The following is a 19,249-nucleotide window of genomic DNA, read 5'->3' on the forward strand; positions in this document are numbered from 1 at the left end:
GGGGCCAATCATACCAGATGCCATTAAAAAGAAATAAATATTCATTGCCCTCCACGCCCATTGGTGTTAGCCACAGCAGCTGGCTCCTGCATCTGTGACTCGCTGCTCTGCCGAAACGGCTCACCCAACTCCCCATCATAGTTAGAGCCGGTACATCCGGACTATAAGACGTACCCCTCATTTTCCTCCACATTTTTGGAGGAAAAAAGTGCGTCTTAGGCCCCTTTCACACGTCAGTGTCTCCAGTACGTGTGGTGACAGTTTTCTCACGTACCAGAGGCACTGACACACGTAGTCAAATGAATGGGTCTATGTACATGTCAGTATGTTTTCACGGACCGTGTGTCCATGTGCAAAAAACGCAGACATGTCCGTTTTCACATGGACATCAAAACGTGCCGCACATGTGCACACGGAGAACAGTGCACACTGTCTTCCGTGTGCACGGACGGCTGCCGGGGAAGTAGCGCTACTGTAAGACGATGGCCCCCGGCAGCTGGTGCTTGAACGCGCCTGTCATTATTCTCCCCTGCTCTACCAGCGAGCAGGGGAGAGTGAATGAATGAAAAACTCAACGTGGGGTCCCCCTTTATTTTTGCAACCAACCTAACAAAACTCACAGGTGCAGGCTGCTATTCTCAGGCTGGTAAGGGGCCATGGATATTGACCCCCTCAGTCTAAAAACAGCAGCCCCAGACGCAATGCCCAGAAAAGGCGCATCTATTAGCTGCGCCAACTCTGGAGCTTTGCACAGTTCTTCCCACTTGCACTGTAGCAGTGGCAAGTGGGGTAATGAAGGGTTAATGTCACCTTCCTAAGATGACATTAAGCCCGGCTTAGTAATGGAGAGCTGTCAATAAGACACCTCTCCATTACTGATCCTATAGAAGTGAAAGGGTTAAACAAAGACACACAGCCAGAAAAAAGTATTTTAATTAAATAAAACAATTAACACAGTTTCCCATCTTTATTATTCGGCTAATCCAAGCGACGCCCTCGATCTCCTGTAATAAAATTAAAATTAATAAAGCAACAATATACCATACCTGTCCGGCGTTCAGTCTGACGCCGTAATCCATATCTGGGAGATAATAAGTTTACAACCGGAGCGGTGCTAATGCGACCGCTCCGGCTGTAAACTACTGGGGAATGAATGAGAAGCAGCAGGTGCAGGCTCAGTAACAGTAACTAGCGGTGACGTCACTGAGTCTGTGCTCGCTGCGGGCCTGAACTCCTGTAACCTCAGGACCATGGGAAAATGTAAGTGATGAGGTCACAACAGTTCAAGCTCTGTCCCAGTGACCTCATCTCTTGCATTCTCCCAAGGTCCGGAGGTCACAGCAGGTTAGTTTCTCATTCATTCATTCTCCTCTGCTCGCGCTGTAGCGGCAGAGCAGAGGAAAATGGATGAAAGCCGGCTTCAGCACCAACTGCCGGGGGACAGCGCTTATAGTAGTGCTCCTCCTCGGCGGCCGTACGTGTGGTCCTGATGCAGCACACGGATGCCACACGTGTGTCGCACGTATTACATACATGGACACTGATATCTCTGGTACCGGTTTTTAGTTACCGGAAATATAGGGACGTGTGAAACCGGCCTTATAGTCTGAAAAATATGATATTACCATGTCTATCCATCCTGTGATTTCCATAATTTCACAACTTTTCCTTCTTGGTGTTGCAGTTTTAATTTTTATATACCATGTCTCCTTACATGTTCTGCTGGTCTGTGAGTGTCCAGGTGCTAAGACTTCCATTGATCACTCAAAAAACAGCTCTGAATTGCACTGCGAAGGTGGCTCATGTGCTCAAATCCTTGTAGGGAACTATGGAACTGTACATCACTCTGTCCACAGATCGGTAGAGTGCCTTGAAAAAGTATTCATGCCCCGTGAACTTTTTCAAGTTACATACACACACAAACTAAAAATGAAATTTTATTGGGTTTTTCTGCTATATACCAACACAAAGCAGCAAATATTTGTGAAGTGTAAAGGAAATGATTTATGGTTTTCTAATTATTTAAAAAATAATATAAATCTCAAAATTGTGAAGTGCATTTGTATTCAGCCTCCCTGTAGTTTGATACGTCTAAATAAAATTCGGAGTGATCAATTTCCACCAGAAGTCACATAATTTAGTAAATTGGGTCCACCTGAATTGAGTCCACCTGGGTGTAATTTATTCTCAGTATAACTACAGATGTTCTGTGAAGGCTTCATAGGTTTGTTTGAGAACATTAGGGATGAAAACCAAGAAACACACCAGACAGGTCAGGGATAAAGTTGTAGAGAAGATTAAAGCAGGATAAGGTTATAAATAAAAAAAAAATAGCCCAATCCACGAACATCTCAAGAAACACTGTTCAATCCAAAATGGAAGGAGTATGGCACAGCTGTAAACCTACCAAGATATGGATGTATGCCTAAACTGACATTGTAGAAAGGAGAGCACTAATTAAAGAAGCAGCCAAAAGGCCCATGGTCACTCTGAAAGAGCTGCAGTGATCCACAGCTCAGGTGGGAGAATCTGTCCACAGGACAACTATTGGTCATGAACTCAACAAATCTGGCCTTTATGCAAGAGTGGCAAGAAGTAAGCCATTTTTTAAATCAAGCCATAAGAAGTCCTGTTGGCAATAAGCTATGTAGGGGACACAGCTAGCATGTGGAAGAAGGTTCTCTGGTCAGAGGAGACCAAAGGATAATTTTTTAGGCTTACTGCAAAATAGTGGCTGAAAACTAACACAGTACATGACTCTGAGAACACCATCCCAACAGTCAAACATGGTAGATGCCGCAACATGCTGTGGGGACGCTTTTCTTGAGCAGGGACAGGGAGGCTGGTCAGAGTTGATGGGAAGATGGATGGAGATAATGACAAGGCAATCCTGGCAGAGAACCTGTTAGAGGCTGTAAAAGACATGAGACTGGGGTGTAGGTTCACCATCCAGCAGGGCAATGAAACTAAACATACTACCAGAGCTACAATGGTTGGTTCAGATCACACCTTATTCATATGTGTGAATGGCCCAGTCACAGTCCAAGCATTAATCCCTTGAGAATCTGAAACAAGACTGGATGCCTATATCCAATCTCACTGAGCGAGAGCAAGTGTGAAAAGGGGCAAACATTTTAGCAGTTTGATGTGCAAAGAAAGACCCCAAAAAACTTGCAGCAGTAATTGTCCTTCAAAGTATTGACTCATGGGGGCTGAATACAAATGCACTTTACTATTTTCAATTTTATATTTTTTTACATAATCAGAAAACCATATTTCCTTTACATGTCACAAACAATTACTTTGTGTTGGTATATTACATAAAATCCAAATAAATACATTTAAATTTGTGGGTATAACGTGAAAAAATGTGGCTAAGTTCACGGGGTATGAATACTTTTTCAAAGCACTGCATGCTTTGAAATAATAAGCAAATTTGACTAGTGCTTTACTAAGGTATGCACACAATGAAGATTACATTGTAGTGACTGGGAAACGATTCTATCATATGATGCTGTTTGTCTGTCGTGTTTCTCGTTTACTGCAATGCCATATTCTACATGGTATTTTCGCTGTAGTACTGTCTTCTGCTGTAGATTTCCAGCCAAGTAGTTCTCAGTGTGCTCAGGATGGTGTACAAGTTAATAATGCCCAGTATTAGGCTTCTCTTACCCAGAGGTATTGCTTGTAAAGACGATTAATAAATGGATCATACTCAGAGGAGTCATAATCGTTCATAAATGCACAACCCTGGAGAAAAACGACGACATCACGTGAATATTCATCAATCCCACAGCTCCGGCCCAAATCACAAATTATCTACATGTTATTATTACTAAAAAAACTGATTAAATACTAAACATATATTAATAATAATAGATCGGCAAAATAAATATGCAAAATATTGTTTTGATGTCAAGAATATAACCAATATAATACTGCCCCCTATGTCCAAGAATATAACTACCATAATACTGCCGTCTATGTCCAAGAATATAACTACCATAATACTGCCCTCTATGTCCAAGAATATAACTACTATAATACTGCCCCTATGTATAAGAATATAACTACTATAATACTGCTCCTATGTACAAGAATATAACTACTATAATACTGCCCCCTATGTACAAGAATATAACTACTTTAATACTGCCCCTATGTACAAGAATATAACTACTATAATACTGCCCCCTATGTACAAGAATATAACTACTATAATACTGCCCCTAGGTACAAGAATATAACTACTATAATACTGCTCCTATGTACAAGAATATAACTACTATAATACTGTCCCTATGTACAAGAATATAACTACTATAATACTGCCCCTATGTACAAGAATATAACTACTATAATACTGTCCCTATGTACAATATAACTACTATAATACTGCCCCTATGTAGAAGAATATAAATAATATAATACTGCTCCTATGTACAGGAATAAAACTACTATAATACTTCTCCTATGTACAGGAATATAACTACTATAATACTGCCCCTATGTACAAGAATATAACTACTATAATACTGCTCCTATGTACAAGAATATAACTACTATAATACTGCCCCTATGTAGAAGAATATAAATACTATAATACTGCTCCTACGTACAAGAATATAACTACTATAGTACTGCCCCTATGTACAAGAATATAACTACTATAATACTGCCCCTATGTAGAAGAATATAAATACTATAATACTGCTCCTACGTACAAGAATATAACTACTATAGTACTGCCCCTATGTACAAGAATATAACTACTATAACACAGCCCCTATGTACAAGAATATAACTACTATAATACTGCCCCTATGTAGAAGAATATAACTACTATAATACTGCCCTTATGTACAAGAATATAACTACTATAATACTGCTCCTATGTACAAGAATATAACTACTATAATACTGCCCCTATGTAGAAGAATATAACTACTATAATACTGCCCTTATGTACAAGAATATAACTACTATAATACTGCCCCTATGTACAAGAATATAACTACTATAATACTGCCCTTATGTACAAGAATATAACTACTATAATACTGCCCCTATGTACAAGAATATAACTACTATAATACTTCTCCTATGTACAAGAATATAACTACTATAATACTTAGGATACATGCACATTCTCAGTACTTGCAGCAGAAAAATCTTCTGCAAATACTGGCATATTGGCAGGAGAAACACTGTGTAAAATATGAGCATTTTTTGCACATTCATTTGTCTATAACTTTACCTTCTTATTGCAATATTGTAAGTACTGAGCCAGAAGACGTCTCCTCCGCTTTTCTATATCCTCACTGGATTGGTTATCTATGTATTTCTCGATGGCTCTCTGTATCGGATCCGCCACTTGTTCTGTCCACCTCTTGTGCTGGATCTCTCTCCTGCACTGCTCAGCCTGCTCTGTCTGTGCAACATACTCATCCACTGTCTGACCAAATGCAAAAAAGTCAAAGCCATTAAACTAAAAAAATAAGAAATTGTATGTAAAAAAATATATGGGGTGGGGTCATCAGAACATACATTGTTTTTCGATATTCTTTGCATGTGATTGTACAGTGAGCACAGTAATTAGAGAGGCGAGTGACTAACCCCTTTAATCAAAACCAGAACCCAAAGCTCTCCTGACTACTGTTCGAGTTCTGATGCTGGCTTCCATTTCCAGAGGCGTATCTAGGGGGGGGGGCAGCTGGGGCATGTGTCCCTGGGCGCAGTCAGCAGGGCCTTTTAATGCAGCGGTCCGCAGTGCCTCCCCTGGCGGCTGCATTCTGCCGCCCCCGGCCTGGGAGTCGGCCGTTCAGCCGACAGCCGGCGCAGAGAAGCTGCCGTGCGCCGGCTCACGGGGATCAATTACTATAGAGATACCAGTACAATTGTAGCTCTGACCGCCGGGTCAGAGCGACGCTAGCAGCGTGATCATGTCATGTGATCATGCTGCTGACGTCACTCGCCGGCACCCAGAAGGGGAACACTGGTGGGAAGTGTGCTCCACTGTGGTGCTGAAGAAACCAATGAAGGTGTCATGATCCAGGTTGGATTATGACAGATAAATGCACTAGTTACCTTTGTTTTTCCTTAAGCTGTGTGCTTTAAGGTAGTTTTGCCCCCGGTGGCCATTTGGGTCATTGCACTGTGGTGATTTCAGTTCTAGTTTTGCCCCCGGTGGCCGGTAGGGTCATTGCACTCTGGTTACTTTAGTGCACGTGATTATCACTAACTATATAGGAGTGTCTTGTTCTCTCACTCACTTTTGGTGAGATTGCTCATTTCCAACCACGACTGGTGAAGGAAAGAACTACAGAGAGGAGTTCCTTGCTGCTCAGGAGAGCTCTGGTGTAAAGTCTGGTGAAGGAAGGAATTACAGAGAGGTGTTCCTTGCAGCTCTGACAAAGCTTGGAGTAGTAGCAGCTATTCTGGAGGAAAGCTGCATTCTGGTGGACTCTGTTGCTGGGAGCAATAGCAACAGAGCAAAGCTAAGTGGTGTTATCCCTATTTGTATTTTTCCCTGGTGTGTATTAGTACAGCGGTGGGGCCAGTGCCTGCACCATCCAGCTCCCTAGCAAGTGATAGGGGTAGGGTGTGCTAGGGTGACAGGTTCCGGCTCGGCGACAGGTGAGGAGCCTGTATAGGGAACGTTAGGATTGTGAGGGACACTGACTCAGGGGAGTGCAGGAGGTCTCCACGTCCCTGTTCCCTATCGCAGGGCCCACCGTTGTAATTGTTTCCCCTTCCCCCATGTCTTGTTGTTTTAGTTACCGGCCTGTGGGTCGTTTTACACAGGACAGTTACACGTGCAGTGTCTTGTTGTTTTAGTTACCGACCTGCGGGTCGTGTCACACAGGACGGGTCCACGTGACAGAAGGTAGGAGGGGGGACATACTTTATGTGTGGGGGGATTTGGAGTGGGGATGTGAACAGCGCCCTATGCGGGCCTTTATTGTGCAATTTTATACTGGGCAGTCACCCCCTCTAGGAATGGGTAGGTGGAGAGTGGCTGTTAATCTGGTATTTTGCACCTGTGTTGCTAACATCTTGCTTTATGGGCTGGCTGCACCCTGCAGTGCATTTGTTTTTAGACCTGGGAAGGTAAGTGTTGCTGCCTTTTTTTCTGCTGTTTTAAAATGAATTTTTGGAGACCTTGAGTCTTCTTTAGTGGCTTTGCTATTTAGTTTAGGGATGGGGGTATTACTTTGTGTGGGGGGATTTGGAGTGGGGATCGGGGGGATTACTTTGTGTGGGGGGATTTGGAGTGGGGATGGGTGGATTACTTTGTGTGGGGGGATTTGGAGTAGGGATGGGGGATTACTTTGTGTGGGGGGATTTGGAGTGGGGATTGCTTTGAGTGGGGGATTTGGAGTGGGGATGGGGGATTACTTTGTGTGGGGGATTATTTAATGTGTGGAGGGATTTGGAGTGGCGATGGGGGGATTACTTTGTGTGGGGGGGATTTGGAGTGGGGATGGGGGATTACTTTGTGGGTGGATTTGGCGTGGGGATGGGGGAATTATTTAATGTGTGGGGGGATTTGGAGTGGGGATGGGGGATTACTTTGTGTGGGGGATATGGAATGGGGATGGGGAACTACTTTATGTGTGGGGGGATTTGGAGTGGGGATGGGGGATTACTTTGTGTGAGGGGATTTGAAGTGGGGATGGGGGTTATTTAATGTGTGTGGAGGGATTTGGAGTGGGGATGGGGTTATTTAATGTGTGTGGGGAGATTTGGGGTGGGGGGGTATTTAATGTGTGTGGTGAGATTTGAGGACATAAAATGAAGAGTGTATGTATGAGGGCATGTATGAGAAAACAGTATGGGGGATGGGTGCAGACAGTATGGTGAGTGGGAGGATGGGTGCAGACAGTATGGGGAGCGAACGGGTAAATGTATGTGGACACAGTATGAGTAGTGATGGGAAAAATGTATGTGGACACAGTATGGGAACTGAGGGTGATGGGATGTGTGCAGGGTATGTGTGAGCAGACAGTATAGAGAGTGAAGGAGTAAATATATGAGGAGACAGTATGGTGAACAGGTGGGATGTTAGAGGAGACAGTATGAGGAGGGAGGGGAATTATGTGAGGTGACAGTATATTGCAGATATTTTTTATTAAGGAGCATTATTCTATCTTTAAGGGCATCGTGTGGAGATTTGCTGCAGAAGACCGGAGAAGATGGAGGTCTGCAGAGACGAGATGTGGATGAGAAAACTCATCATGAAGTCTGGACAAGAAGAAGAAAAGAAGGAGAAAGACTCCAGAGACGACATAATCTATAACGTAACTGGATGTAAATATTATTTGTGATACCGACTAATTCTCATGTTTTTATTTGTTAAGAGCATTAAAGGGGTTGTCCAGGTTTGTGATGAGTCTGTCATTCTATGTGACTGCAGACTTCTGAATTCTCACAGTGCTCACTGAACGCTGTTAGGATTCTCTCATGCTGACTAGACATGTGTGGCCTCACTCAATGAAAATGAACCGAGCGAGGCTGGGCATGTCTAGTCGGAATGTGGCCAGAAGTATATAAATCACATGCTTGTGCTGACATGACCGTATACTCTTGCCACCGGTAAGGAGAATCCTAAAAGTGTGCAGTGCATTCGTTGTGAGAATTCAGAAGCCTGCAATGTCAGGATTCAGCTCTGCAGGTTCCAGTAGTCATCACATGGACACTTCAATCATGCGATTTTCATACTTATGGTCCTTTGGCAACGAGCTTCTCTTCCTGCTTCTCTGTTTTTCACTGAACTTTGAGAGCATTAGGAAGAGCAGCTTGCCGGTACATGACTAGGTGTGCAAATCGCTTGGGGGGGGGGTGCCAAACAGAATTCTTGCCCCGGGTACCTCTGCCCATTCCTGATGTTGGCTCCCTTTCCTGATGCTGGTTTCCATTTCTGATGTAGGCTCCCATTCCTGATGCAGGCTTCCATTACTGATGTTGGCTCCCATTCCTGATGCAGACTTCCATTCCTGATGTAGGCTTTTATTCCTGAGGCGGGCTCACATTCCTGATGCTGGCTCCCATTCCTGATGTAGGCTTTTATTCCTGAGGCGGGCTCCCATTCCTGATGCGGGCTCCCATTCCTGATGCTGGCTTCCATTCCTGATGTACGCTTTTATTCCTGATGCTGGCTCCCACTCCTGATGCTGGCTCCCATTCCTGATGTAGGATCCCATTCCTGATGCTGGCTCCAATTCCTGTTGATGGCTCCCATTCCTGATGTTGGCTCCCATTCCTGATGCTGGCTCCCATTCCTGATGTAGGCTTTTATTCCTGATGCGGGCTCCTGTTCCTGATGATGGCTCCCATTCCTGATGTTGGCTCCCATTCCTGATGCTGGCTCCCATTCCTGATGCTGGCTCCCATTACTGATGCAGACTTCCATTCCTAATGCTGGCTTGCATTCCTGATGTAGGCTCCCATTCCTGATGCTGGCTCCCATTCCTGATGTGGGCTTTTATTCCTGATGCGGGCTCCTGTTCCAGATGCGGGCTCCCATTCCTGATGTTGGCTTCCACTCATGATGCTGGCTCCTATTCCTGATGTAGGCTTTTATTCCTGATGCAGACTCCTGTTCCTGATGCGGGCTCCCATTCCTGATGCAGGCTTTAATTCCTGAGCCGGGCTCCCATTCCTGATGCGGGCTCCCATTCCTGATGTAGGCTTTTATTCCTGAGGCGGGCTCCCATTCCTGATGCAGGCTCCCATTCCTGATGCTGGCTCCCATTGCTGATGCAGGCCTCCATTCCTAATGCTGGCTCCCATTCCTGATGCTGGCTTGCATTCCTGATGTAGGCTCCCATTCCTGATGCTGGCTCCCACTCCTGATGTAGGTTTTTATTCCTGATGCTGGCTCCCATTCCTGATGCTGGCTTTCACTCCTGATGCTGGCCTTCACTCCTGATGCTGGCTTTCACTCCTGATGCTGGCTCCCATTACTGATGCTGGATTGCATTCCTGATGTAGGCTTCCATTCCTGATGCTGGCTCCAATTCCTGATGTAGGCTTTTATTCCTGATGCGGGCTCCCATTCCTGATGCAGGCTCCCGTTCCTGATGCTGGCTCCCATTCCCGATGTAAGCTTCCACTCCTGATGCTGGCTCCCATTCCTGATGCAAGCTCCCATTCCGTACCTTTGATAGATCAGACCTTTACAGACACAGCAAAACCAAATAGAATTGTTTTTTTTTTAATAATTTTTTTTTATTTATATAAATATATAACATTTTAAATCATTTATTTTTTATCACATTTTCTCAACTTTTTTGTTCTTTCAATGGACTTGAACCTGCAATTGCTTGATCACTTGCAGTACTACAGTATATAATCAAAGAAACAATCTCCTATGAAGCTGAGATATGCAGGGCTTCACGAGGACCAAGATGACAATGGGATCAAGATGACAATGATGGCACCGATGCACGCGTGTACTGGGAACTGTCAGCGGCATCTAAATGGAAGCATCTAAATAGAAAGGGTCAGAGCTCGCTCAATACATGCACACCGTGACATACAGGAACGCCATGGTGCCTGAAGTTTGTAAAAGCCAGGGTAGTGGTTTCCACTGTCAGAAAAAGGAAATGGACAGAACACAGATTCCTCCTCGGTATCTCACTCGCCCAGAGCACGTACCTGGTTATAGAGGTTCTCGGTGTCCAGAACACACTGGGTCATTGCACTGATTTCCCGGCTTTCTTGATCCCCTAATAGCTGAGAGAACAGATCGTTATTGATAACAGAGCACCTAAATCATGTCAGACCCCCCAAAATTGCCAGCCATTTTTAATGATAAATCCGCCCCGCGATTAGTACTAATGAGCCCAAAGTCTGTACTTTAATATTTATTAGAGTGCTCCAAAAACATGCCAATCTGCATCAAGTAAGGTTTCAAATCTGCAGCATAGCACCAGCAAAGCGGTTTAGACATTGCCAAATTTCAGTAGGGTATTTATAATGGAATCAGTGGCAGAAAAGCGATGACGACCTATACGATTTCTACAACAGATTTACTGTCTGAATTGCCAAGTGTTTATATGCGCATTAACTGCATTCAATGGAGCTAATCTGCGTCCGCCTACAAATTAGTACATGTCATGTCGCCTTTTAAGATCTGCAGCAGAAAACCGGACAATCTACTGTGGATTTTCCCTTGAAAACAATGGGAAGGGGATTGTGGGCAGATTATTTCATACAGATTTCAGCACAGAAAATGACAAAAAACGACAACTCTGTGAATGCACCACATATGGACAGATTTATTATCACTTGTGTTTATACACTATGCACCAAATGTACCAAAAGGCAAAAGTCACTTAAGCGCATAAGCCTAGGGTGGAAAATGCAGCAGCTACTGGTAAATTTCAAAAATAAAAATAGATACCAATAAAAGTAAAATTAATTGAGACATCAGTAGGTTAAATGTTTTTGAATATCCATATTGAATCAGGAGCCCCATATAATGCTGCACAAAGGTTAATAATGGCCCCATAAGATGCTCTATAGAATAACGTGCCCCGAATGCTGCTACATAAAGGTTATGGCCCTATATGCTGCTCCATAGATTAACCCCCATAAGATGCTCTATAGATTATGCACCATAAGATGATCCATAAGGCCTCTTTCACACTTCCGTTTTTGACAATCAGTCAAGATCCGCCAATTTTGAAAAAAAACGTATCCGCCATTTTTTTTTGCGGATCCGTTTTTTTCCCCATTGACTTTCATTATTGGCGGATCCTGACTGATTGCCGTCCGTTGCATCCGTTTTTTTGAGGATCCGCCGCAATGTTAGTGTCCGTCAACATCCTCAAAGATTTCCAAACGGAGCTTGCAACGTTTTTTTTGCCGGCGGATGCTCCAGACACTGAATTAACCCCAAAATCTGTCTGGGTGCCGGACAAAAAAATATCTCTCTCTCTCTCTCTCAGATGCTCCATAGATTATACCCCCATAAAATGCTCCATAGATTATGCTCCCATAAGATGCTCCATAGATTATGCCCCATATGCTGCCCCATAATATGCTCCATAGAATAGGCCCCATATGCTACCGCTGCTGCTGTTTAAAAAAAAAATGACATACTCATCTCTCCGTCACTGGGGGCCAGGTGCCGGTGTCGCCGCTGGCTCAGGGCCCCGACACCTGTGATATTCACCTGTCCCCGGTCCATCGCTGCATCTTCCGGGTCCTCTGTCAGTCACTGTTTAGACAGAGGGCGCGGCGCGCACTGACTACGTCATCGCGCCCTCTGCTGCCTGAATGTCACTGACAGAGGACGCGGAGGACAGAGCGGCGCGCAGCGATGGACCGGGGACAGGTAACTATATAACATAAACTTACCCCCTCCTGGCGCGGTCTCTGCAGCCCCTGCGTCTCTGGCAGCTCTTCCTTCAGCGGTCACATGGTACTGCTCATTAAAGTCATGAATATGCGCACATTCATGACTTTAATGAGTGGTACCACGTGACTGCTGAAGGAAGGCGTGGGAGAAGCAAGGGGGCTGCAGAAACGCGCCGGGGGGGTAGGTATGATCTCTGACACCCCCGCTCCCCCTTGCCCGCCGACCCCCTGGTGTATGACTCACGTATAAGTCGAAAGGGGGACTTTCAACCCAAGAAAATGGGCTGAAAATCTTGGCTTATACGCGAGTATATACAGTATGCAGTTAAAAAATGCACGCGTGTTCTTATTGTATTTCCGCAGCGGAAACGAATCAAAAATGAACATGATCTGCACATATGTATATTGAAAAAGTTTTCAAAGCCAAATACCAGGAAAAATAAAAAACATGACATATGAAAAACAGCAGCAGCAGCGGCAAAAATAGGATAAAAAAACATGTAAAAAAAAAAGCTCTCAAAAATGCAATGAAAAAAGTAACCTCGCTTACATAATAGGTGCAGAAAATAAGCAAAATCAAAAACTCACCAAAAGCCCTAAAGTCAAAAAATTAAATAGGCAAGTGCAGATTTGTGCCAAAATTGACAAACATTTTGGAGTAGAGATGAATAAAACTGTCTAAAAGCTGCTGATCCCCTGATCCTCTTCAAGCTCTTCCCTTCGGGAAAACTCTCCCAATCTTTCAGCTCCCGTCTGTTCAGCTCAAGCAGTGGGTGGCGGCATTTGGTTATGAGTGCGGTGAAATGTTGGCTAATTTCATCTTCCTCTTTCTACAAGGAAGTCCGTCACCTTAAATGAAACCTGTCACATTGAAAATGCAGCGCCATCTGTAGGCGGAATGTTACAGAGCAGGGGCAGCTGAGTAGACTGACATGTCGTACTGTGGGAAAAGATTCAGTATAAGGCTGGTTTCACATTAGCGCATTTTCAGCGCGCGCACGGCCGGGGGTAGCTCCGCCCCCGAGCCGGCTCTCTGCCCGGCGTGCCCGCCCCTTCCTTGTAGCGCCGCCTCCTAGCGGACAGCGGCGCCTGCGATCGGCGCACCCTATCTTTAGCATAGGGTGCGCCGATCGTGCGCAGGCCGTGCGCTAGTTGCGCTTTGACCTGCGCTGCGCACTTTTGACGGTGCGCCGTGCTCGCCAAAATCAAACTTTTCGGATTTTGGCGCGCACGGCGCACCGTCAAAAGTGCGCAGCGCAGGTCAAAGCGCAACTAGCGCACGGCCTGCGCACGATCGGCGCACCCTATGCTAAAGATAGGGTGCGCCGATCGCAGGCGCCGCTGTCCGCTAGGAGGCGGCGCTACAAGGAAGGGGCGGGCACGCCGGGCAGAGAGCCGGCTCGGGGGCGGAGCTACCCCCGGCCGTGCGCGCGCTGAAAATGCGCTAATGTGAAACCAGCCTAACCTGTGTTTTATTCATCTAAAACTCTGCTGTTTCTGGATCTTCAGTCGGTGATTGAGAAACTTCCTTCTATAAGTGTTCATACAGAGACAGCTGTCAGTTATTGAGTAGGACCGCCCATTTAACGGTCCTACTCAATACTCAAGAAAACTGTCACCACACATACCGGATACACTGACGTCTGAAAAAACCCTAACTTAATAAAAAAAAATACAGTCCGCCACTACTCTGACCTCTCCCCACCCCTCATCAAACATGTTTCCCCCAGCTCATCATACAACACCACTATCCTAGCCAAAGTCCTAACAAAAGCATTAGTGGAAACTCGATCATTAAGGCTAGTTTCACACTAGCGCTTTTGAGCGCAGTGATGGCCTGCGCACGGCCGCCGCTAAGCCCTGCCCCCTGCCGCGCCTCCGCTGGTAGCTCCGCCTACCGGCGCATGACACTGCATGCGTCCTGCGTCCCCTATCTTTATCACTGGGGGCGCAGGCCGTGCGCAGTATGCGGTTGGTGGCGCAGGCGCCTTTTTGACGGTGCGCCGACCTGCGCAAAACGCAACCTGCTGCAGTTTGGTTGCGCTCAGCGCACCGTCAAAAAGGCGCATGCGCCGCCAAACGCATACTGCGCACGGCCTGCGCCCCCAGTGATAAAGATAGGGGACGCAGGACGCATGCAGCGTCATGTGCCGGTAGGCGAAGCTACCGGCGGAGGCGCGCCAGGGGCGGGGCTTAGCGGCGGCCGTGCGCAGGCCGTCGCTGCGCTCAAAAGCGCTAGTGTGAAACTAGCCTTATCGAACTTTGTCTGAATTTGTCCTATTTAGAAGAAAATGCTTGTGAATGCAAAAAAGAATCCGAATGTTCAACATTCATGCTAAATTTGAAATTGGCGAACGTTTTCCCAACAAGTCATCCGAACAACGCTCATCTCTAGTCAGGAATTGCCAGAGGTCGGTACAGGGAAGCAGCAGTATTATTGAAGGATAAGCAGGTTGCGCAAATAGAAACAATCAGAGGTCTGTACATGATAGCAGCAGTATAGTCTTGGATGAAGCAGTACGTGACTAAAGATTGGGAGCTCAATGATCTCACAAGGAAGGAAGTGCAATGCCAGTTTTAAAGAAGGTGTTAAATCAGGAGATTTTCAAGAGGGAGACCATCAGGAAGTTACAGGGTGGAGCCATCGGAAATTACACAGGTATTAGTATCTTGATTAGCAAGGAGCTGTCCAGCCATCTGAAATAGCTCAAAGGGAAGAGCTGTCATCTGGTGCACCAGAGCTGCTGGGTTTGAGTCCTGACATACTGTATATAGGGGTCTATGTGGAGGGTCATACTGTATATAGGAGGCTATGTGAGGGCTCATATTGTACATAGGCAATGTGGGGTTCTGCACTGTGCATAGGTGGCTAGGTGGGGGATTATATTGTATGTAGAGGGGTTATGTGGGGGCTCATACTATATATAGGGGCTATTTGACGGCTCATATGGTATATAGGGGGATATCAGCATACTTAATTCTACTCAATATTAAATTATAATATTAATACAAAATAAAGATTATAATTGCAATAAATACAGTTGTGCTCAAAATTTTACATACCCGGACAGAATTTTTGCATTTTTGGCCTTTTTTTTTTAGAGAATATGAATGATAACACCAAACCTTTTTCTCCAATCATGGTTAGTGGTTGGGTGAAGCCATTTATTGTCAATCTACTGTGTTTTCTCTTTTTAATTCATAATGACAACCCAAAACATCCAAATGACCCTGATCAAAAGTTCATTTCTTAATACCGTGTATTGCCCCCGCTAACATCAATGACAGCTTGAATTCTTTTGTGGTAGTTGTGGATGAGGTTCTTTATTTTCTCAGATGGTAAAGCTGCCCACTCTTCTTGGCAAAAAAACTCCAGTTCCTGTAAATTCCTGGGCTGTCTAGCAAGAACTAAAAAAATATTCAGGACCCCAATCAGAGGACCATAAAACATCCGGACTCCTTATCTATGAACTGGTCCAATGTTTATATTTATGTTTCTCCCTCTCCCATACTGATAGTTCTGCTTCACGTCACTTGTCTTATCTATTGCATTTTTTCTAGGCTGTATTGTGCATAAATATGTGACTTCAGATTTTGTATTAGTCTAGCCTGATGAAGAGACCTGAGTAGTCTCGAAAGCTTGCAATGTGTTACCATCTTTTCAGTTAGCCATTAAAAGGTATCAACTACTGAGGACTCTCAATCCTGAATATTTTTCTATCCACTGGCTAACACGGTGCAAAGATATACATCTTTCCTGTAGCAAGAACTACACGCTTGAGATCTCCCCAGAGTGGCTCAATGATATTGAGGTCAGGAGACTGAGATGGCCACTCCAGAACCTTTACTTTGTTCTGCGGTACCTAATGACAGGTTGACTTGACCTCGTGTTTTGGATCGTTGTCATGTTGGAACGTCCAAGTACGTCCCATGATAACGTGCTGCATTCATTTTTAATTCAACTTTCACCAAGTTCCTGTGCCTTTGTAGCTCACACATCCCCAAAACATCAGCAATCCACCTCCGTGCTTTATAGTAGGAATGATGTTCCTTTCATCATAGGCCTTGTTGACCTCTCTCCAAATGTAGAATTTATGGTTCTAGCCAAAAAGTTCAATTTTGGTCTAAACACCCAAATTACCTTGTTCCAGAAGTTTGAGACTTTCCTCTCTACTGTTTTGCGTATTGTAGGCTAGATACTTTGTGGCATTTGCGCAGTAATGGTTTTCTTCTGGCGACTCGACCATGCAGCCCATTTTTCTTCAACTACCTCCTTATTGTGCATCTTGAAACAGCCACACCGCTAGTTTTCAGAGAGTTTAATATTTCAGCTGATGTTATTTGTGGGTTTTTCTTTGCATCCGGAACAATTTTCCTGGCACTTGTCACAGGACACAGGTGAGGATGTTACCTTTAGTAGCCATTCAAACCCATTTGTGTCAACTTCTGCACATGTTATCAGGGCAAAATCACCAGGGTATGTAAACTTTTGATCAGTGTCATTTGGATGTTTTGGGTTGTCACTTTGATTTAAAAAGAGAAAACACAGTAGTTTGACAATAAATGGCTTCACCCAACCACTAACCATGAGTGGAGAAAAAGTTTTGGTGCTATCATTCATATTCTCTGGAAAAAAGGCCAAGAAGGCAAAAATTCTGCTGGGGTTTGTAAACTTTTGAGCACAACTGTATGTTCATATTAATATTGAGAAGAATTCATTTCAACCTATTGGTTCGATCCTCCACAACAGTCATGGTCTCTCTTGTGACCCCTAGGGAAAATTACCTGTCCACTAGTAATAATGCCCCTTCTGTACCCTCCACAGTAAAAGCTTCCTGCTTCTGTAACCCACACAGGAACAGTGTCCCCTCTGTGCCACTTCAGAGTAATAATGCCCCTCTATGCCTAATGATAATAGTGCACGGTTTCTTACAATAATAATATTGCCCCAATGGTCCTCCTGATAGTAATAGAGAACTACTGGGCCTCAATAATAATAATAATAATAATATTAATACTGGAACCTTGATCTTCCTTATAATAACTATAGCGCCCCTGGAAGTCTTACAGTGATATTAATACCCCGAGCTTCCTTAAAAATAATAATAGAGACCGCCCGGGGACTACTAATAATAATAAAACCCTGGGCCTCCTTATAATGCTAATAATTGTACCCCTTTGGACATCCTCATAATAATAGCGCCCTCTGGGTATCCTTATAATTATAATAGAAATAATAATAATAAAAAATAGCTACCCCTTGTGCCACCTTTCCTTTTATTAAAATAAGTGTCCACCTGGATCTTTTAATTATGATATAGAAATAATAATATTCCCCATTGGGCCTCTTAATATTTACAATAGTGCCCCTTGGTTCAACTTATAATAATAATAATAATAATAATATCCCCTTGAGCCTCTTTGTAATAATAATGCCCACCTGGGCTTCATATAGAGACCCTCTAGGCCTCCCCATAGCGATAATAAAAGGACTCCGTGTCTCTTTCCACAGCCCCCATGGGGCTCCCTGTTATAACAATAGCCCCCCCTTGGCCTTCCTATGATAATATTAGTGCCCCCCTAGGTATCCTTATAATAACAATAGCTCCCACTTAGGCCTCCTTGTAATAATATTAGTATCCTGCAGCTCACTCCCATGCTGAGTGGTGGTGTGCTCCTCCTCACTACAGTCTCTCTCCAGGCGCAGAAGTGATGTCGTTGCATTCCCTGATGCCATCTGTCTCTTGCTGTCCTGCCCGGGGCCGGTAGCAGTCTGTGGCTTGCCTGAGTTATGTGGTAGAGCAGGGAGCCGATGGCTCTTTGCTTCGTCACAGTTGTTAACAGTTAACAGAGTTGCAGATCGATGCGGTCCACTGCCGGAGCGGCCAAACTGGCATTTGTCAAAGTTGCCAGATGCCCAGTCCAGTCCTGGGGTAGACGAGCTGAGCCCAGCCAGAAGGCAGGACAGCTATCCTTCCTCCCCACAAGGCCTCCAGCTGCAGCCTCTTGTCAGCCGTACCTGCTGGGATCAGCTCCAGAGAGGCCAGCTGGGGAGGGGCAGCTGAAGGTGTGCAAGGGGCTTATATTAATATGGGGCCTAGCATTAGATAATTGAGGGGAGGGGGTTAATGGGAGGCTTTAATACAGAACCCAGCAGGGGAAAGGGAGCAGTAAGAGGGGGAGCAGGCATTCTGCTGCTTAGGTTTGTCGGGGAACAGGGCCTGTAATAACGCAGCAGGGCAGATGGTGGGTAGTGGGAATTAGGAGCTTAGACATGACTGCTGCGGTCACTGACACTTTACCTAAACGGTGTGTTGTCATCTAATATTGTCATTATTAGTATTATAAAAGAGCCAGAGAGGCATTATTATTTGTAATAAAATACAAAAGAACAGGTAGTTACTATTATTATCAGGAGCCCATAATGGGCACTATTATTATAAAGAGGTCCGAGATACCACACTAGTACGGGGAATCGGTGAGTAGGATCAACCCTCCTAAGCCGTCTACAAAAAGATGCAGGTTATAGAAAGTTGAATAAACTGAAACCTCGATATCTGCGATTCAATGTCTTATTCCAGAGAAATCTGCATTTTTATTAATATGTAAATGAGCAGTTAAGATCTCTGGGCCGGACATAGATTTCCCTGAGAATCTGCCTACAGAGCTTATTTTCAATGAAAGGGATGTTAGAGACATGTAATAACTGACAGTCTGCTCTCCTGATCTACACATTTCACATTGGTAACTACCTGTTTCAATGAAAATAAGCTCTGGATGCAGATTCTTTGGGAGATCTATGTCCGTCCCATAGATCTTAACAGATCACTTATCTAATATATAAAGCTCAAAGTGTGTATGTATGTGTGTATGTATGTATGTG

At 44.6% G+C, this 19,249-nt stretch overlaps 1 protein-coding gene across 8 annotated transcripts in view; it reads right to left on the minus strand.

Annotated features, from left to right (window-relative positions):
- Positions 1-19,249, minus strand: part of LOC141083857 (protein FAM228B-like) — a 282,247-nt gene that overhangs the window by 18,405 nt on the left and 244,593 nt on the right. For 4 of the 8 annotated variants that reach the window (XM_073568333.1, XM_073568328.1, XM_073568331.1 and 1 more), the window contains 3 exons: positions 10,660-10,737; positions 5,258-5,455; positions 3,676-3,750 (listed from right to left, as the gene is read on the minus strand). In XM_073568333.1, the coding sequence (XP_073424434.1) occupies positions 3,676-3,750; positions 5,258-5,455; positions 10,660-10,737 (351 nt within the window). Of the gene's footprint in view, positions 1-3,672; positions 3,751-5,257; positions 5,456-10,659; positions 10,738-19,249 lie in introns of all 8 variants that reach the window. The other 4 variants (XM_073568329.1, XM_073568332.1, XM_073568330.1 and 1 more) reach the window with 3 other exon arrangements.

This window comes from Dendrobates tinctorius, unplaced genomic scaffold, assembly GCF_039654945.1.
Source record: "Dendrobates tinctorius isolate UK_male_01 unplaced genomic scaffold, ASM3965494v1 ptg000021l, whole genome shotgun sequence".
NCBI classification, from domain to species: domain Eukaryota; kingdom Metazoa; phylum Chordata; class Amphibia; order Anura; family Dendrobatidae; genus Dendrobates; species Dendrobates tinctorius.